The sequence below is a fragment of the Centruroides vittatus genome, unplaced genomic scaffold, assembly GCF_030686945.1.
Source record: "Centruroides vittatus isolate TY-2023 unplaced genomic scaffold, ASM3068694v2 contig_1824, whole genome shotgun sequence".
Classification (NCBI taxonomy): domain Eukaryota; kingdom Metazoa; phylum Arthropoda; class Arachnida; order Scorpiones; family Buthidae; genus Centruroides; species Centruroides vittatus.
The window spans coordinates 2,074,073-2,096,885 of NW_027121123.1; the positions used below are offsets into that span (position 1 = coordinate 2,074,073).

The 22,813-nt window shown below is 31.3% G+C and overlaps 1 protein-coding gene across 1 annotated transcript; it reads right to left on the reverse strand.

Moving 5' to 3' along the window:
- Positions 1-22,156, reverse strand: Hr51 (Hormone receptor 51). The gene is made up of 8 exons (XM_067264218.1): positions 21,745-22,156; positions 12,037-12,394; positions 10,608-10,711; positions 4,144-4,356; positions 2,264-2,484; positions 1,937-2,183; positions 1,751-1,856; positions 1-508 (listed from the first exon to the last, which is right to left on the reverse strand). The coding sequence occupies exons 1-8, from the start codon at positions 21,818-21,820 to the stop codon at positions 376-378; spliced, it is 1,458 nt and encodes a 485-aa protein (XP_067120319.1). The 5' UTR covers positions 21,821-22,156; the 3' UTR covers positions 1-375.
- Positions 22,157-22,813: the final 657 nt, after the last annotated feature.

The window sequence follows — 22,813 nt, forward strand, 5'->3', positions numbered from 1 at the left end:
TAGGATCCGTTATAGTGAAGAACGAGTAAGAGCGCCATTTTGTGTCCATTTCGAAAACTGTATTTGAATTTTGATGTTTTTTTTTTAAATTTAATTTATTTTAAACCCGTTAATTTATTTTATTTATATATAGGCCTATATATATACTTTTTTATGTATGAATGTATGTATTTATATATATATATATATATATATTTATTTATTTATTTATATAATTTTTTTAATCGAATCAAATAAAGTCATATAATACATTTACTCTGATTGGTTAGTTTGAATATTTGAATTTGTGTTTATGTTTGTTTGTGTTTGTGTGTTTGTGTGTATGTGTGTGTTAATGTGTGCGTTTATGCAAATTAAAACGGTTATTTTTTGGTTTTAACACTTAAACATGTCGCAGAGGAGCTTCTCCATTGGTGTGTTTCCTATTGTTCGATGGAAGAAGAGAGTTTCGATTCTTTCTGAAGGAATGTAACGAAGTGATGGTAACATAAGTAACAGGCGACCGAATCTGAAACGAAAATTTTATGAAAATCATAAAATTAATTCGTTAAAAATTAGTTTTCGCGATATTTCAAGTAATATAATGGCTTAAAACGAATGAAAATTACGTTAGTTAAGCTCTCGTTTGCCGTTAAATCGAGGAAAACGAGTCTAAATCAATATTTTTCTGTAACGTACGATGTTAAATCGAGTTTATATACTTTCTTTAATCAATAAATTAATCTCGTTAAATCGAAGGTATGACCTCTAAACCAACATTATTTTATGTAAAAGGAATCGTTAAATCGAGGAAATGAGCTACAAAAATCAACATTTTATTTGTAAATAATACCGTTAATTGAAAATGCCAGCTCTAAATCAACAGTGTTCTATGTGAATTGAGTTCCTCGAGAAAATTAACTTTAAATATTAATGTTTTGCTTGCAAGTAAAGCCGTTAAATCGAGGAAATGCGCTATTAACCAACATTTCTTATTGATTTGCCAGTGGTCGTTTTAAAGCGGCGCCATTTCTGTTTTTCTTTCTTTTTTTTATATCGATTACGTCGATATAACGCGACTTTTTCAACGTTTTAATACTCTAAATCAATATTTTCTTTACAAATTACGATATTTGGATTTGATTTTCGCTCGATCTCTTCGATGCATAAGGCTTAAAAATCGATATCGTTCCTTATAAAACAGGACCCAACATAATGCGTATTCTCCTTTATTTTGTTATAAAGAGGGAGAAAATCAACGTTAAAACTTAAGATGGAAAAGTGATAAATCAGCTAATCTGTTGAAAGTAAATCTAAATGTCGTTAAATACGAGAAATGACCTCCAAATAGCAACAGTTTGCCTGTAAACAATTCCGTTAAATCGAGAAAGCGCCATCTAAATCAATGCCATTTTCTGTAAACAATGCGTTAAATCGAGGAAACTATCTTTAATCTATCGCATTAACGCATAAATAATGCAAATAAAGCTTACATTCGTTACATAAACGAGCTAAATCATCCTCATCCCTACGACATTCGCGCGTATTCTTCCATCAATCTCCCCCCCTACTGTATCGTTTCAAACCGTTGTGAAGACCACAAACAACTCAGAAACGGCCGATTTTCTTCGATACAACGCCACAACCGAGAGAAAATCGAAGCGGAAACGCGAATCCTATTAAAAACACTAGATTCGAACACCTAAAACACAGTTCCCGCTGTAAAAAAATGATTTGGGGGGTACAAAACGAAAATTAAACCGAAACAAACCTGACAGGATGAGTGGGATGTTGAGTTTTCACGTGCTGATGTAACATTAACTGTGCCTGATCTTGTAATCCTTCGACTTGATGAGCATCCTTCAGGCCGCGTGCATCTTAAAAATTAAAAAAAAAAAAAAATCGACATTTTAGTGGATAATTTAAATATTTTTAAGAAAAAACAAATGAAACTTACCGACTTTAAACAATACGATTGCCTTCAAACAGGCGAATTCGGCAGGATCGACGCCAACAGCCTTGAAACGAGCCAAAATCTCCTGTAATACTCTTACATCTGCCAGCGTGGCTGCTGCTTTGCCATTGGGCAATCCGGCGTTCATGTGTTCGGTGGGTGTGAACAGTGGGTTGGACTCGAGCGGCATGCACCATTGAATGGCGCACAAGAGGTACAATTCGGCCCACGCCTCTTCCAATAATATCACCTTTAATTTTTCGTATTTGTTAAAAACAACGAAATTCAAAATTCAAAAATTCAAAATGGACCAATTAGAGGACTCCTTACTTGATCGCGAAAGGGTAAATTAGCGAAGGAAGGAAGATTTTTAGCCCATTTAACGGCCATAAATAAGAGTCTTGCCGATGTCTCGTATATTGTCTCCTGTCCGGGCGGGGCGCATGCGTAGAGCGGTATGTCGGCGTAGGAGGGTGTTAAGGATGCGCTTGGTGCCGGGTGACGATGTGATGTGTCACATTCTTGACGATGAATCTCTGTTACTAGGTTATCTGTAACGGAAGCTTTAAATATACGTCACACTTAACATACATTTTAAATTATACAATAGTTCTTTAACTAGATGAGCCTGTTGTTTATGACGTCATAATACACAAGTAGTGTTTGTGGCGTCATGCTACGGTTTACGTGGTTTCTAAGCCGTAAAATATATCTTTCCCTTTCAAATAATGGCAAATTTAAAGACTCCAGGCCCTAAACTTTAGCTTGTATCTGTTTATGTTAAACGTAAAGCTGTAGGTGAGGCCCTAAGCTATAGTCTGGAAAATGTAGCGTCAGACCTGTTATAGCTATAAGTTACATGCTACATTGCATTAGGGCCTCACGTTACTGTTTCCAGCTATAGGTTAGATCCTCTCCTAGCTTTGATTTTAGCGTATGCAAGTACAGGTTTGTGGCCTCACACTAGGGCCTAGAAGTTATAATTTAGGGCCTTACGCTACATTTTCCAGCTTACAGCCTCTCTTAAAGCTTTGGGTTTAGCTTACACAGATACACATTTAGCGCCTCATGCTATACAGGATGCATCTTCAGGCCTCAAGCTTTTCAGGCTATAGTTTAGGGCCTCTGTCTTTAAATTTATTGTTAATTAAAAGGAAAAGATCTCATGTTATAGCTTAGAAGCACAAGTCTAATTCTGTTGTAGTTTAGTGGGTTGTATATTAAAGTAGGGGCATAATCGATGATTTAAGGCCTCACACGCATATTTTAATATATAATTCGATGATTTTTAGGCCTTAAATTATAGAATTATTAATAAAAATGTTTAATATTTCTTTAATAATGGGAGTTTCTAAGTGAAATCTGACTCTATATTTGCTAACGAGAGAGCGCCTTTTTCCCTTAATTTCTTTGACGAAGGCGTAAATATATAAATTAAATTAATTTAAATATTTTTTTTAAAAAAACCTTATTTTCTATCATTTTAAACCAATTTTATTATCTAAAACCCTAAATTTTTGCAGAAAATCCGCGTTAAACAAGTCCAACTTTCTTATAAAAATGATGCTAAATATGGCTTAGATCTTCGGGTTTTTTCGCTATTGTAGCGCGTTAATTTTAATATATCCCTACTAAATTTCAGAAAAATCATCCATTTTACTCTATAAATATTTAAATTATATAAGAATATTTAATTTTTTTATGCTTATGATGATCAGCAAATAAAGATCAGCATCACTTGCAGCATCGTAAGTGATGCTGGAGAGCGCCTGTTCTCTTTAATTTCTCTAAACTAAAAAATGCGATAAATCGATATCTTCAGTCGAAATCTTCCTAAAAGATCGTTTTTATAGACTCTCCCGCGTAATATTTACCAAAAAAAGGAAAAAACCTAATTTTTTTTATCATATAAATATATAAACGAAGACTATAATCGTACGCGAATCCTCTTAAATTTCATTAACATAATTGCTTTTAAATCGCCAAAAACAAAAAAAAATTAAGTAAAAAACTCTAAAAATTTAAGTTTTTCTAGTAGAAAACATTCCAAATTTTTAATTTACATTAATAAAACGCCATTAAAAAGCAAAAAGATAAATAAAATGAAGTTTAAAGTTAGCGAGAGGTAGAAGGGAAAAATCGCAAGATCGCTAGCGATTTTACGTATTAAGAAAGTTGAATAAAATAACGCTGGAGAAGCAGGAAATTACCTTCTTTGTCTTCTTCTCTCTCCAGTTTAGTAGAGCTGTTGTCGGCAGTTATCAAATTTGGGAAGACCCGATGAGTGGCGAAGGGAGGTGGAAAGACACCAACAGCAACCGTCGCCGTCATCCCGTCTCTGAGTAGTCTCTCTCCTTCTAACTCGCTTAGAGTCTCTGGTCTGATGGTAGCTGTATTGCGTGGTTGACGTTCGTTCTGGACCGCTATACTCGTACAGGGGCCAGAGGAATAAAGCACAAGGTTAAGCTTTTGCAAATATTCTACATCCAGCATCTCTCTCTTCTCCTACGACAGAGATAACTGATGCTGATGATCATCGTGATGAGATCAACGAGATCAACAATCTTATTTTTAAATTAATCGTTAAGATCGTTAATACGACGCTAAATTTATTAAAAATGCCGATTTTTTAAGGTTATTTAAGGTAATTTTAGGGTTTTTTGTTAATATTTTCAGTAAGAGGGGTGAGGAAGATGCTGGAGAGAGATCAACAAGATCAAAAAGATCAGCAAGCGTATTACAGATTATTTATTAAAAATACATACAAAAATTGTTAATATTACGCTAAACTTATTAAAAATATCGATTTTTAAAAGCTGTTTAAGGTAATTTTTAAAGTTTTTTATTGACAATTTTTCTTATTTTTATGTTAACTAAAGATATAATTTCTGATTAGAGATGCATAACTTTAGTTCAAATTATGTCGGTTTTTGGATAAAATTTCTGAAGTTTTAAGGAAATTTGTTAAATATTTGAGTATTTTCGAGATTTTTATACACGTATTCTACACAATTTAACGATTTTTATGCTTTTTTTTTTGCTGCCAGAACACTCGAGGAATTCATTTGGGAATTTGATTCTATTTATGAATTTTAAACAAGTTGTCTGTTCTTTAAACCTATATACACAATTTATTTAGAATATTTTAAAACTGTTTAGTAATTTAAATAAATATTTAAGAATCTTTTTAACGGTTTAATGTCTTTTTTCCCGCAGAATTCAGGAAAATTTCTCGCATCATCATCTAAAGATTTGGAATGACGAGAGAAAATTCACTCAATGTGACTATTTATTTTTATAATTCTCTGTAATTATGAATTTAAAATTTACATTTTTAGTTCAAAAATTTATAAAAAAAATTATAAAATCATTTTTGTTTTAAATTTTATCCTCAAAGATTATAAGAGATGCTGCGGGAGATGCGGAAGAGCAGCTCTCCAGCATCTCTTTTTTATCTTTTATATTTTCGACTTTTTAAATAAAAATCTTAAAATATTCTTTAAAAACTTTAAAAGCAATTGCTATTTATTCATTTGAATGCTATATTTTTATACTTTTCAGCACGAGGATATTACCAGATGACTTCGTGTTCATCATTACACAGTCTTAAAGTAGGATTTATTTAAAGATTACATGCTTAAAACATGTTATTTACGTAATTTCTTTTAAAAAATAACTTAAAATTAAAGAATAAATTCGAAAAATATAAGATTTTATACTATATTTTGGAAATAATTTACTAAAATGGGATATTTTTAAGTCGTATTCTAAAGAATAACTTCAAGAATGAATAATTTCAGTTTTATCTTCTGAAAAAAAATAGCTTTAAAAAATATATATTTTAAAGTTAAATTTTAAAAGAATAGCCTTAAAAATTGATGATTTTAAGTTATTGTTTTAAGAAAACATAACCTTGGAACTTGAAGATTTGAGGTTATAATCCGAAAAGTACCTTCAAAAAATGAAAAGAAATAGAACATATTTTCCGTCCAAAATAACATAATTTTCTCGGCTTTACGGGCAGAAAAATATAGAAAAAATAGAAATTAAACATTAAAAATAAAGAGTTTCTTAAAAAATTTAACAAAAAATTACGGAAATTTGCTTTATATTTCACTTCTAAATCGTGTAGGAACGATGCTCTTCTCAATACTCTTTCCAGCATTCTACTGTCAAAATTAACTAACGTTTAAATTATAAATTTAAGAAAACACATTTTATTATCATTAAATAAAGTTTCTTTACTTAAAAATAGCATATTTCTATTATTAAACGAAATATTTACATATATAGAATGCAACTCGAAGGGATACGTCCTTTGTGAAGTTTCTATACTTTAGCATAGGAGAGAGTCAAAACGAATTAAACAAACGTTAGAAAATTTTGTTATTTTTTATTAAAATTATCATTTAAAAAAACGGAAAAAAGTATATTTATTCAATGAAAATCTCGCCAATTTATTGGTAAAGACAGTCATTTTATTATAAGAATCGTTATATTATTTTCTATCCTACACAATAGAGAAGCACACAAGCAGTTACATCTCTATGTTGAAGAGATGCAAATTATCATACTTTATACCCCTTTATATTGATAAAAAATAAGAAAAAATATATAAACATCTCTTTCTTTTTCATTCTTTTTCGAACAAGAATAAACTTATTTAAATATTACAAAAAATATTTCTTTAAATATACGTATTCTTATTGAATTTTATTTATTTATTTATTATTATTATATATACAAGAATAACGAAATAAAATTCAAATTTGATTTTATAAAAATAATTTTTATTGGTTCTCCTCTTCCTTCTTCGTCTTCCTCTTCGTCTTCTCGTCCTTTTGTCATTTCAATCATCGCGCTCGCGACTGAGAAAATTATGTAGAATCTAACAGTAACACGTTAACTGAATATTTTTGCTTTCTACTTTCTTTTTTATTTTATTTTATTTCTCCTTCTCTTTCCAATGGAATATTTTGTTCCTTTCTAAATTTTGTTTGTTTGAAGTGTTTCCAATTGATACAATTTGGCACTCGGAAGATAATTTATGTCTGCTTCGAGTAAAATACGAGTCTCTCTCTCTCTCTCTCTGTCTCTCTCCTCCAGCATCCATTCGAAGGCGTTGAGTCTATTTTATGACTTCCAAACGTAAAAATTATCGTAAAAGTCTTACAATTTTTGTGATTTTTTGATAAAATGCACGTTATTTTAACTAAAAGTATAAAGATTTTATAATGCAAATGAGATTTTCATCGACATTATCAAGGAAGAATGCTCATATATTATTAAAGATTGGTTAGCTTCATAAATGACTTGAAAATGTATAAATTATCGCGTGTTAATAGCGTGTATTCTATTTTTTTAAATAGAATACACGCTATTTTAACTAAAGACATAAATATTTTATTATATAAACGAGATTTTATCAACTTTATCAAGGAAGAATAGGGATGCTCGTAGATAAACATAATCAAGTATAATTAGCTTCATAAATGACTACAAAACATAAAAAGCACAATAAAAAATTGATAATTTTTATGATTTTTTAATAAAATATGCATTATTTTTAATAATAAATGTAAAGAATATTTTATACAATTGCAATTTTAATATATTTTTTTTCTAGGAATAATGGAGAGACTCGTGGATAAACTTATTAACTAAAGAATGGAGAGCTTTATAAAAGACTTCAAAAAATGAAAAATATTACAAAAAATTTATAACTTTTATGATTTTTCAATGAAATATAAATTATATTAACTATAAATATAAAAATGTTGTTATGTGAAAGATATTTTAATACATTTTATCCACGAAGAATGCAGAGAATACCAATCAGCGAGTGAACATATTCATGCAAATCATGGCTAAAATTTAGAAAATATTTGGTATTTATATATTTCTGCATGCTTTAAACATGTTATGTATCGTCTCAAAATAAAAAATATTCAATTTAATTTCCCTAAATCCGTGAATCAAGCTTCGTGTAGGGATATTTTTTCGATAAACTTAACACGCGTGCAAATTAATCCAAGTAAGACATCACTGATGCGGATCTGCATCATAATATTCAACTATTATTCTATCTTACTGCATTAATTTAGTATTAAGAAAAAAATAATTGTTATATTTAATATTATAGAATCTTGTTATTGAAGTTTTAGGAACGTTTTATAGGAATAAAATTGAAGAATATTAGGAAAAAATAAGGATGCTACCGCACTTAAATATGAAAATAGGATGCTGCTTGTTGTTAATGATGTTTAAAGGATAATTTAAATAGAAATAATCTAGATAAAGGATAAAATATGAATATTAGTAAGGGGTAACAAGGATAAAGTAGGAATATTTAATTAAAAAAAGCATAGTTTAACAAGGATCTATTACTAAATCTACTAGAATATAATTTGTACATTAGATAAAAGTGTATTTAATATTTTGGCTTATAAATTGTTAAATATTACTATATTTATTCTTGAATAGTATAAAATTTAGGATTATAACAATAAAATTAGAGTAACATTTGAGTAATTATATCCTAAAAATGTCTTTATTATAAGCATCCTATGTTATATTATAATCTTACTAACAAGTCCTTAGCTGTTAGTCGTGATATATTATCGTACTGTAGTAGTAAGATAATATAATATAAAATGCTTATAATGATACCAGAATACAGGATATAGGATAGTATATTAGGATAAACACAGTAAAATTTTCACATATCTTTATACTTTAACCTACTCAGATTTATCGGGGTAGAGAGATTATAGGATTTTTCCTTTAATTTTTTCGGAAATGAATCCTAGAAAAAATATTATCTTATGCTACGAGCCTTAATTTAGCCTTAAAAATTACTTTTAAACCACTTATTTTTATATATAATTAACTAATTTAATAAATTAAACATAGATGATGATGCGGAGATGCAGATAATAGCATCATCTTTGCATCAGCATCCGCATCTTCTCTAGCATCTTCTGCAGTTAACATACTACAATTTAATCATTTAATACGATTTTATTTTATTAATTACTCTTAAAGTATTATTTTAAACAAATATAATAATTTTTATTTAATTATAAAAAAGAAACAGACCACGAAACTCTCTTACTTGAGATACATAAACAATGAAAGTGAATGAAGCATAGATCGATTTTGATTGATCAGAATAAAGTTTATTATTTAATTAAATTCTTATTTTAACGTATTTTTGAGTAATTTATTTTTATATATAATTACCTTTACTATCCCTAATTTAGTTATTTAGATACAGATAAAGATGCGGGTATGCAAAGATGCAGATCTCTACATCATCATCCGCATCCTCGTATAGTTAATACGTAACAATTTACTAGTTTAATGCTATGTTATTTAATTAATTGTGTTATAAGTATTATTTTAAATGAATATAATCATTTTTTATTCGCTTAAAAACCGCATAACAGGCAACTAAACTTCTCTTACTTCAGATACACAAACAATGAAATTGAATCAAGTACAGCACGATTTTAATGAATTAAAACGATGTAAATTTTACTATTTAACTAAATTCCTTTTTTAATTTTTTATTCAGTGGATTATTTTTACGTGTAATCGCCTCTACAGCTTGTAATTTAATAATTTAGATGCTCACGAGAATGCAGAGATGTAAATCTCTGCATCAGCATCCGCATCTTCTCCAGCATCTTCTTATAGTTAATTCACGAAAAATGAGTGATTTTTTAATGATTTTCTTTAAAATAAACGTTGATTATGGTCGAAAAAATTTTGAAAATTAAAGGAAAAGTAATTTTTAGTAGTTAAAAACAGGATTTGAATAGGTATATAATAGATCAAGATTAAGTTAGATCGAACAATTATTGCGTAAAATCCAGATAATCGCAGTAGTAGATTAGTTGCAATCAATGGCAATAAAACACGTTAAAAAAAGCCATCTTGGGATTATGTTATCTGCCTTTATCTTAGAAATGGGCCTATTCTTTCTTCTATACATCTTGACACCCGCTTCAATGTTTGATGAATGAACCAAAATTTGATATAAGTCTTTGTTTTGTTTCCAACTTTACACGCGATTGGAGGTTCTTAAATTGATTTCCAGGCTTTTAAAATGCTTAAAATTGTGTAAATTTTTTAATTAAAACGTTATTTAGCTTAAGAATAATTAATTTTTTACGTGGAATGCTTTAAAAGTTCATTAAAGTCTATCATCATCGCCATAAACTTTATGCTTTTTTCGCGATTTTGATGGATAATACACTTAAAAATTAAGATTTTTCGACGGAAAAATGTAGGAATTTTATAAAGTAAATTAATTTTTAAATAAGTAAAAGGTAATTTAAGAAAAATAAATTAATTTTAAAGCAATTAGAGGTGTTTTACACAATTATAACAGCATTACTTCGCATTGGATGTTCTTTAAGTTTAATTTTAATTAATAATTAATTAATATTTCAAAAATATATTATTATAATATAAAAAAGTTAGTTTTATATATTTTAAAAACAATTTATAAAGTTATAATAATAAAAAAATCAATAAAAATACTCAATTTTGTAGGATTTTATGCCGCTTTTGTTTAGTTATAAAAATCGATTTTTTAAAATAAATTTTATAATTACAAAGTAAATATTTAATTTAAACGATAAAAAAATGGTCAGAAAAATATATTTACCATCTTTATTCATTCCCATTTGAAGACATTTCTTCAATCTGCAAGCTTGGCACTGATTTCTATGGGCTTTATCTACTACACAATTTCCAGTTCCTGCTTGGCATCTACACAAGAAATAAAATAAGATAAGCTGTTTTATAATGTTTTTCATGAAATTTACCTTAAATAAACTTATATTTTCAACAGGAAAAGCGCTAAATGTTGAAATTATCCTTTAGAAGCTGAGGATGAAGGATGTAGAAAATAAGACTTGCGAAGGATGATGAGTGAATAGGAGGATGGATGCGAAAGATGAATGATAAAAAGGATGAGGAACGATAAAGGATGTAAAAAGATGTGAAGAATGTCGAATGCGGAAGATGCAGATATGTGGGATGAGAGGTGCAAAGGATGAGGGCGTGTAGGATGTTGGATGCGAAAGACAAGAATGCAAAGGATGAGAAGTATGGAGGATAAATGATTAAAAGAAAGAGGGATGTGGTGAATAATAGATGCAAAGAATGAAAGATGTGGAAAGATGTGAAGAATTTAAAATGCGGAGGATGCGGATGTATGGAACGAGGATGCAAAGAATAAAAGATGAGAGGGATGAGTTATGTAGAATATGAGGGATGCGACGGATAAGGGAAAACGAAAGATGATAAGTGTGGAGGATATTGGATGCGGAGGATAAAGGATGCAAGGAACGAAGAATGCGTAGGAGGAATGATGTTGGAAAATCAAATTTAATTCGAATTTAAAAGAAATTAACATATAAAAATAGAAAAAAGTTAGTTTTTCCTTCTAAAAAAGTTTTTAATTAAAAAAACGCGATTAATTTCGAAATTTCTCTTCAAACTCCGTGTAAAAACGAAGAAGAAAAAAAAGCACCTTCCTAAAAAGAAAACCAAATTTTCACTCTAAATTTTTAAATTAAAAAAAAAAGAAAAAAGTGCGGATTTTAAAACCATAAAATCTTAATTATTTTACTATAAAAAGTCCTTTTAATACATAGAAAAAAGATGGAGACGTGTAGACGCGTTGTAAGCCCGGAGTTTCTACAGAAATGGGACTTAAGTTGGCCGGAAAGGAAAGCATTTCTTTTCCATTAACTCTTGGACATAGGTAATGCAATCAAGGAAACGGCGTTTCCTTCTATTCAGGACACGTGTCTGGTGGCTCAGATGACACTGATTTCGTCACAGAGTGTTCCTTTAACACGTTTTCTTGTCCAACACCTGACTAAAGCACAGTCGAGAGGTCGTTCGTTGGTGAGACAAATCGCCTATCCAATGATAGCAAAGCTATCTTCAAACGGGAAAGAATTGCCAATCGTAATAGGCCTTTCAACTAAACCCCCTTTGACTTTATTAGGTTTTTCCGAGCCGTACACGGCTTAAATTCGAAGAATACCCACCGTACAAGAGGCACAATACACAATGAAACTCACCTGTATATCAACTTCCTTCTTACGCTCCTCTTGAAGAACCCGCTGCACCCGTTGCAAGCCAGGATGCCATAGTGTTTGCCACTCGACGTGTCACCACACACCACACAAGTTAGACCCGGAGACGAGCGCTTGTGGCTCGATAGGCTACCTGTGCTGCTGTCGTGGTCCCCTATGGTCTGTAGGGGGCCCCCCGAGGGCGTCAGGTGCTGCCTGGGATGGGCCTGGTTCAGCTGCGAGTTGTAGAAGCTGTGAACCGATACCGTGGCGCAGTAGGGGGGTGACTGGGGCCCTTCTAGGTCCGGAGAGATGGGGGAACGTTCTCCCTCTATGGTGCTCGGTGTGGCGGCGTGTGACGATTCTGTTTAGGGAAAAAAATAAGGGATTTTAGGTGTAATTGTATAAGGGAATAATCAGTCAGGAATGCGGATGAATGGAGTTATCCTGAGTGATGGTGATCGTGCGCTTGGACAGAAAGGCTATGCATCTCTAAGAATGATAGTTCTTCAATAGTTTAGAGGGAGCATTCTGCGTGTTATCGAGTGTACACTTGCCTTTCCTTGACTGATAGTTCCTCTGTTATAGCTAGAGAAGGACTATCAGTCAGTGCCTTCTCTCAAACTGATACTGCTTCGTTCTGCAATCGGAATTTTGCAACGTTTTAGAGGGGGGAAAACCTCTATTTATGAGCGCCCATCCTTGCCTAAATCGCTCGCAGGCCTGTAATTGAGCAGCATCTTTCAAAAGTATCCTTTATCTGCACTTTTCTAATGTAAATTAAACGCTATCCTGCTTTGATTTTAGGGTAATGAACCTCCGTTAAGCGTGCAATATCGGGGGTGCTCCTGGTGTAGTTTATAAGCAGAAAAACAGCATTAATTTAGGAAGAATTGTCTTATTGATGACCCCGTCTTACTGATATGTTCATCCTCGGTAAAGATGAAGAAGATTTCTATAATTTTCCTTAATTTTCTACGAATATCAAGCAATTATCCCAACTGATACGGTTTCTCCGGATGTTAGCATCTCTATGGAGAAGTGATACGGGCATCAATAAAACCGTTACAATTTTAATAATATCTGTAAAATTACAGCATTTATAGGTTTGTAATTATACTAAATATCTATAAATTAATACGGATTATCGTATAAATAAATTAATGCAGCTCTCTTACTCCACCATGCTGTAACTATATCTCTATACACACGCCACACCGACTTAAAATGTTGTATTTTTTTCTTGTTACAAGGAAACACAAATAAAGACTCAATGAAACAGAAAATAAAAGAAAAATCTCCATTTTCACATTATTAAACTTAATATATATTCGAAATTTACAATTGCAGATTCCTTCTTACGTTCCTTAAAGATGTTAATTGCAGTTGATGCCATCTCTTCTCCAGCATCTCCAGCATCTCATTGATGAATTTAATTTAATTTCTCGACATGCAACCCGACTCAAGTTAATAAAAAAGAAAAAAATTCTGCATTTCTAAGTTAGTTGAACGCGTATTTTATTCGTACAATCCATTATTAGGATTCAATAGTGGCCTAGAGATTTTTTAAATCGCTTAGGAAATGGATAAAGTATCCATTGTACAATGGATAAATGAGGATGCTGGATGAGTTTCGGATGCGGGATATGAGATTAATTCACATACAAATGACCCGAATTAGGAATATAGGCCTAAAATAAAGTCTCTAGAATCAAAATTAGAACAGCAATTGAGGATGATAATGATGATCATGATGATAAAAGCGCGATATATAACGGCTTAATTCGGTATAGTTCTTGGCATGTATCTTAGAAAAAAAAACTCATTTTAACCTTTAAAAATAAGTGTTTAATAGATATAAAATAAATTTTTGATAAATTAAAAACGTATTTTAATGCTTTTTATTTAATTAAATTCGAAATTTTGATGTTTCAATTCAATACCTTCATCCTACGTTTAAGTAGGATGAAGGTATTGAATGTTGTGATAACACGACCCTTTATGCAGTTCAGCATTATCTTTTTAGTAAAGAAAAATGGAATAAATATAATAAAATTAAAATTTTAAAGTTAATTTAGTGTATAAACTAGAAATTAAACCTCATTAGCATAATTTTTTACTGTTTTTTATTGGTTTTTTAAACCTCTAAAAGCTAGTAACTTGACGTTGTTATGAATTATCTATAAATTTTTCAACTTAATTACATTAAATGTAAGCATTTTTCTTCTTCTATCTACAATTTAAAAAATTAATTATTAAAGATTTATATAACAAAAAGCTGTTAAATCAATTTTTAACGTCTTTAAGCTTATTTATTTCAATAAAATCAAGAAAATTTCTACGAAATATTTAAAAAAATATCAATTTTAAATGTAATTACTGATATATTTTTCTAAAAATTTAAATATTTCTAATATAAGATTAATATTTTGAAGGATAAAATTGGTTTCGGATTGTTCCAAATGATGCTTTTGATGCGGGAATTTACGAAAATCACTCGAAAATCTTACAAAATTAATGTTAAAAATTACGTTTAATGAGTTTAAAATATTTAAAAACCCCAAGTTAAAGGGCTAAATATTAAAATTCTTCAATTTATCCCAACTTATCCCATGGACTTAGTATGGAAGTATGGATGTCTGAGAGATTATATATAGAATTTGTACATCATTTCCGTTCATATTTCTTATTTTTAATCCGGATTTTTATACATAAATCGATGCATAAACCTTCAAAATATCAAAAAAATTAAAATATTTGAAGATTCGAGCTTGCAATGTCCAAATTTTGTCGCTGAAAATAAGCGAATTCTTAGTTGGAAGCAGTGTTTTCTCGATGAGAAACAGGAGCTAATCTATGAATTATTGTTAATTAAATTAATTTAGTTAATAAATAAAATGATTTAATTTAAAAATAATAAAGTATAATTGTTAAAAAATTTAATTTTTAATAAAAACACGGTTTTAATTTAAAACCGTATTTAATTTAAAACACTTAATAAATGCTAAAAAATTAAATTTTAAAGATGAATTTATATATTTTAAGGTAAAATTTCTAAATATTTTGCTACAAAATAAATAAATTTAAGAGCTCTCCTAGTATACGATACTACAAGAACTGTATGTATTTGATACGTTTAGGAGGATTTTTAACCACTAAAAAATACTTATAATCACGAGTTTAAAGTGAGAATATTAAATTTAAAAAATGCAAAAATATAGAAATAAATTTGGTTATTCCGAAATTAAACTGATTAAATTTCCTTTCTAAGCATCCTCGCAGCCATAGATACAAGGTTATAACAAGAAAGAAAGTATTATATAAAAAATACTAATAAACGAAAGTGAAAGCGTTTCTTTATCCAATTCTTTCTCTTCCTCTTCCTCATCTGCTTACAAAATATGAATTTTTATTATAGGAAAAAAGAGGGAGGAGAGGGATGAGAAAGATGCAAGAGAAGATTCTAAAATAATCTGATGGGGGATGGTTTTCAATTTCCATCTTCTATTTTAAGAATTCTCGAACAAAAAAGAAAACCTTTCGCCATTCTTCTTTCTCAGATTTCTTTCGACTGCCAAAACCACGAACAGAATGTCTTCAATAGAAGGGTCGAGTCGCGTGGCACAGCTGTCAACGGTTCAGTCCTTTAGGCCATGGGTTTCTGATTCGATCCCCTCTAGAATTGATAATAATTCTACCCCAATGCACTAGGACGATGCCAACCCCGCTTCTGTCCTATGACCTTATTGCTTCCTATCTTTGCACCGACTCTATTAAATCCCCCCTAGAAGAATGGGGATGACAAGAAGACAAGCAAACCTGCAAACATAGGTGAGGAGTTGGAGGATGTAGAGGGGAAAAAATAAAGGTTGAATCGAGTAATATATTTATCCTTTATTATCCTGGAAAATAAGGAATAGATGCTGATTGATGCCTTATTTTTCGTCCGAGAGGAGTAGCAGGTGGAAGAGAAGGAGAGGATGCTGTGTTTAGGTCAATGGAAGCATTTATCTTTTATTATTTAGGAAAATAAGAAGTGGATGATAAATTATGCCTTATTTTCGTTTGAGAAGAGTAGGGGAGAGAAGTGAAGCTGTGTTTAGGGTAATGGAATCATTTAGGAAAATAAGAGGTCGATGTTAAATGATGCCTTATTTTCGTGTGAGAAGAGTAGGAGGAGAGAAGTGATGCTATGTTTAGGATAATAGTGGCATTTATCCTTTATTATTAAGGAAAAAGGACTCGATCTGAGTAATGCCTTATTTTTATGATAAAAATATGATAAGGAGTAGAGGTATTCGTTTACGATAATATACATACTTATCCTGTATTATCGTGGGATATAAGGAGCAGAAACATTGAGAAATGTCTTTCGTAAAGGAGTAAAATGAAAGGAATAATGCTACGTTTAGGATAATAGATATATTTATCCTGTATTTTTCTGTAATAAAGAATAAATACTAAGAGATGCCTTGTTTTAGTAAGGAGAATACAGGTAAAGGGCAAGAGGATAGAATTGGTATCATCATTCAGGATGATAAATATATCATTCTTCTAAAAAATAAGGACCAAGCTGTTGTTTAGGATAATAAATATCGTTTATTACCCTTTTTACGAAAAGAATAAAGTGAAGAGTAAAAGGAGCAAAATATTACTATTATTACAGGATAATCAACCTTTATTATCAAAGAAATGTAGGGAAAACGTTGAGAAATTCTTTATTCTTTTAAAGAGAAACGTGCTTTAGATGCACAAGATAAACAAATCATAAGGAATTAAATAAAGATCGAATAAAAATTGCCACTTTATACAACATTTTTCCACTCGTAAGGACGTTTAAGCGGAAAAAACGACACCTACAACACGAATGGTAAATACAAGAAAGCGTAATTATCCGGGATGAGGAAAATGAAGACGAATGCAGGCGCTTTTTCCCTCTCGATTTTAGGAGTTTGTAAAATAGGGATGCTTTTTAAAAACGATGCTGAAACATAAACAAAACGGCATGACAAAGGATAATTTTTCTGTGGAGTAGAAAGACACGGAATCAATGCAGTAGTGGACAAAGTCAGACGGCGTTCGATTAAGCGGATATTCCCTATTCAATCGCATCCAGGACACATAATTCCTTTTAAAGCGGGTCTGAAGCGGGTGTAAGGATTGCCAACGCTCCCCCACAATCCCATACCATTCAATTTCCCAGACTAGGCTTAAGCCCAATCGGACTGGTATAAGTCCTTTTGCTGGATATGGCCAAGTGACGTTTTGACGGCGTCTGTCACGAGATGAAGGTCTTCTCTCTCTCTCTCTGTCTCTCCCTCTTCCCCCCAGAGAGGTTAATATCCAATGATTGCTACGATGCATTCTACATAATGTTATTAAATCTGGGATGACACGATACGTTTCCATCTATTTATAGCATCTTTTCTCCTTCGCATCTTTTACTTTGTTGAACATCTCTGGTGCGTTTTTAATAGTGTTACGACCTCCTGTGACGTGTAAACTAACCGTAGAGAAGGTCAAACTCCCAAACTATCCCCCTTTTTGTAGGTGGAAATGATGAGTAAGCTCGACTTAATTATCGACCTTCGTAGGGCACAAATTCAATCAGATTGATGGTGTGAAGGACCCAACTTAATGCTGATTTCTTCCTTTTGTGGCTACGATTAGTGAAGTTAGACCAAATCTCCTATTAAAGCTATGTTATTCTGTTATTGTTGACGGGAACTTTTCTACTGTAATCCTTAAAATCTAATCATGTTAATGAGTAAACTTGTTATCTGTCGAGGAGCGTAGAGATTTTTAGCCAAAATTTCTGAATTTTACCGCATCTAAAACATAAATAAAGCTTTGTTGTATTAAAATTAATGATAATTCTCATTCTCGGCTGATCTGTGGACGATGTTTACAGTGTTTCTATTAAGATTTAAACTGTAGATTTTTAATTAAACGGTAAATAAAAATCCTGACAACATTTTTAAACGTTATACAAGTGAAAAAACTCTTTAATTTTTAAAAATATTTCTGATTTTTAGCATCTTTCAGAGCTAAAATGCAGAGAAAGATACATTCTTATCGATACATAATGTAAAGATGCTCAAGAGGAGAATGCTAAAATGTATTATTAATAAACTACTTTGTATCGAAATTTAAAATAATTCAATATTAACAGTAAATTATTACAAAATTTTGTAGATTTTTATTATTTTTAAAGGATAAAAAATGCAATTTCTAACGTCCAACGTTAATAATGAGACTGTGTGTAATTATCATCATTGAATTTAACTTGCAATTACATTATTACATTATTGCGAGACTAGTTAAAACTAATCTATTGTTAATAATGAAAATTGATCAAAATCTCTAATTACAAACTCCATAATACTGTTACAGATAATATTTATTTGTATATGTTTCAGAATTTCCTCTACAAGATGATTGAAATTAAGCAATATTTTTCCGTTCTTTTAGGTATAAAAACTAATATTGATCCAAAAATACGGTTCAAAATTAACATAGCAGAGTGTTTTTATTTAATTTCTAGTATATTTAATGAATATTTCTTAACTATTTTAGCAGAAAAAACACATCGTAACCTACAAAAATTGCTCTCAACTGGATGAAGAAAAGCTGAGAGTTAAAGAGAGTTTGATGTAAATATTAGCTATAAAATAGCGTAAATTTTGAATATTTGTATAAATTTAGAAATGTTTCTTTCATAAAATACTAAAAATTTAAAGAAATTATTCTATGTTTTTTAAAAAATAGCAAAAACTTAACCATTATACATCCTTCTTTCTAGTGATGCTGTGGAGTTAAATGGATTATTACTCTTGACATTTTGGGGAATAAAGTATATATTTAACAAAAATCATCTTTAAAAAAGATAAAAGAGAACGTTATAATAACTAAAATTAAGCATCATTTAAGAGAGAACGATGGCATAAACCATCTCTTGAATATAGCATCCTTACTGTAAGGAGATAGATTCAGAAGCTTTTAACTCTGGTTATTATAAAGTTACTTCTGTCTATGAATAAAGATATTCTCTATAAAATATTTTAAACAAATTACCGTGCTTTATCGTGTGATTTTTTTGTTTAAAACAAAGAAATCACATGATAAAGCTTGGTGATTTGTAGAGGATGAATATGGGCTTATCAATGACTTTTCCCTCATCTTTTCCTTTATTTTATGTCTCTGCACCTTTTAATTTATCAAAGTTTTATCTTCTATAACTTTTAATTTCATATATTTTATAAATATTAAACTCTTTACAAGATTTATAAATCAATAGTTTGTATTTATTTAAATTATAAAGATTATTTACGACTGAAGAAAAATGTAGAAAGAGTGACTTTTAAGCAAATTATTAAATAAAATTTTAATTTTTTATTGGAAAATAAGCTAAAAATTATTAAATCTATACAATTTAATTGCGTTTAAGCGATTTTTAATCATTAAACAACATTGTTAAGTGGGAAAGCATATGCGATGATCAATAGCTCTTCCCTCATTTTCCTCGTCTTTTGCACACTTTTACATAACTTGACCTTTTAATTTATTAAAATTTGATTTCTTGTGACCTTTAACTTTATATTTTTCGGATATTAAGCAACATATAATCGATATTTTCGAAATTTATACCAACAATTCTCATTTACCCAACTTAAAAAGATCATCGACGAGTGAAGAAGGATGTAGAAAGGAGGACTTTTAAGCAAATTATTCGTTAAAATTCGAATTTTTTACAAAAAATACGGTAAAGATTATAAAAATCCGTACAATTTAATCGCGTAGAAACGATTTTTAAGCATCAAACAACGTTATTAAAGTTGGGAAAACGTAATATGAGAAAGAACACTCGATGGTGATTTAATTAGAAAAAATGAAGTATAAAAAACAATTTAACATAATCTTTCGTTAAAAAAAGTGGATAATACCTCGATAATTTATCACATCAATGAAAATTTGCCTTCTTTCTTATTTAAAAGACCATATAAAGGTCTGAAAATAGCAATTATCGAAGAATACAGTTTAAGGAAAGGATAAGAAAGAAGAATAAGAAGAAGAAGAAGGAAGAAAAATAATAATAAGTAAGGAAGAGCAAGAGAAAAAGGAGAAAAGGAATCGTCTAAAAGTCGAAAAACTTCCCAACTACAAAACATTCTCCTATAAATAAGATTAGCAACGCTTAAAAAACACTTCATGAATAGCAGATTAGCATTGAATCCATTACAACATAAAAAAAAAGGAGAAGAAGGAGCAGCATCAGCAGCAAGAGGAGGAGGAGGAAGAGGAGGAGGAGGAGGAGGAGGAGGAGGAGGGATTTTTAAAAATCAAAAACAGAAAAGTTTTCTATGGCCACTGACGTCACCTTCAACATCATCTTTCGCCCAATTGACACAATAGTTGAAAATTAATTACGTTATAGTATGAAGCAGGTCGGCATTGATTTCATCAAGCTTAATCCCAACGGTAAAGCTTCCCCCCAATCGTTGAGTTGGTCGGATCCACTCTCAGATTCAGCTATTTGCATCAAGAGCAATTGTTATATCCTGTTGGCTGTAGTAATACGCTTTAATTCCGAGTTGGGAGTAGGAAGGTGAAGAGAGGAGACACACACATACACAGGGAAGAGGAGGAGGAGGAGGAGGAGAAGGGAAAAAACACCCCTCCTAGAAATTCCATCAACCCAATCAAGGTGTTAGATGTATGTAGTTTGAAAAGGCTCTTGTCTCTTCTTCTAACTAATTAGATAGTGTAAGTAATTAGCATACAGGACTGTAACCGAGAATGCTGCTTAGTGTGTCGAGAAGATTCTTTTACACAGAAAACAGGATTTAAACGACATTGTTTTCTAGATACGCCTTTGAAAACTTCTACATTCTCCTCTAGTATTTTTTTCCTTTCCTTTCTTTCCTTGTGTTTCATCCCCCTTCTCTAACTCGAATTACTTGGAAACTGATGCACCATGTTTTACCTTGATTGACAATTTTCATTTGGACTTTTTAAAAAAGGAAACAGCTAATCACGCTGAGTTAATTAAAATTATCTTTAAATAATTTAGTTTAAATGATACTTTTTCTAATTAATCACCTAAGATTTGTTTTATTATATCTCCAGATAACAGGAGGAAGAAGAGAAAGAGGAGGAGAAGAATTATACTCGATTAGATTTTATTTTAACGATTTAATTTAATTAAAATTTATTTTAAATGATTGAATGGACGTTATGACGTTTTGGAATCGTGCTCGGGTTTAAAAAAAATTCGCATATTCGTCTAGAGAATCGCTTAGCGTTAGAAATTCCTATACTCGAAATGCGCGCTTCCCGCATAACACCTAAGTATAGCTGTAAAGCCACATCAGCAGGCGCAGGATGAAGGAGATCAACCGGTTGGGTCTGCTGTCTATACTAAAAGCGAGGTAAGATAAATGCATTTCTGAATACTTCATACAAGAATCAGAAATGGAAAAAGTTAAGATGGAAACGTACTAATTTATCCCGTTTTTAGATAGTAAAGAGGAGCAGAAAATCGGAAAAGATAGAGAAAGAGAGAGAGAGAGATAGAGAGAGCATCTCTCCAAGAGGAGATGATGAGGAGGAAGAGGAGGAGGAAGAAGATGAAGCAAATTCTCACGAGATGAGGTTAAATTTCCTCTTCCTCCCTTAACAGATTTTTTTGCATAAATTGTTTTTAAAAAAACTCACCATCAGTCGAGGATGAGGCGACACTGGCTGGTCTAGAAGCATGAGGGATGCCCGTTTCACTTTCCGTCATCTCCATTCAATCGTCTTGGATGTGTTTGCCGTTTAGATCAGCTCTCGTCGCTAAGGTAGGCGGGTTCTGACACCCGACAGCAAATGCCACTGGAGGAGGGGCGACACGTGACCAATAACGGATCCCATCATCCCCTTTTCGAGTCCCCCCCCTTATGCGTAAAGCTGAGGAAAGGGGGAAAGATGCGTGTAAAATATTGGGAACAAACGGTAGATAGCAAATGCGGCGTTTCTGGTCTTATGGTCTCGGAACCGCCCTAATGTCGACTGTCGGTATGTCGGATGTACGCCAAACGTTTGATTGGTGGATATGGTGATTGCCTCCTCTCATTGGATGAAAAGTAAAGAGACACCTGTTCTCGTGTTTTCGCAAGTGTTGGCGGCATTTTTAACATCGTCTCCGACTCGAATAAATTATAAAAATGATCGTTCGGGCGATTATTTTCCTTCGTTAAATCGATCAAATTCGCGAACTCTTTGCTCGGATTTCAGTTTAGATGATCGATTTAACGCCGCTTTTAAGCGCTAAAACGGGGTTTAAACTCGTCAAATACTCTGCACAAACAAAGATGCGTGTGTGAATGATGTGTCCGTAAACAAGATTTCATTATCCGAGAATGTTTTTATAAAAATTTGATTCCCGTAAAGTGACAGATGCAGAACTTGACCCCCGTCGTGATAAATTTCTAACAACAACATTGGAGAATGGACGTCAACTAGGAGGAAATGATACCCCCTCAAGTGAGGTGTCACCTCCAGGTCCTTTAACAATGCACGAGCCACAATCAGACGTAATGGAGATTTTCTAAGTCAACATACAATTTCGATTCTCGTAGAACCAGGCAGACGAGTCTTTTTATATCCATCTTTAATCTGTTTCCCATTCTTTTTCCCCCTTTCTTTTTGTATATTTTTAATCGATAAACATTAGTAAAAACAAGCGAGAACGATTGAAAACAAACGAATGGTTTTCACTGCAGTGATAGCTAGCCATAAGGAG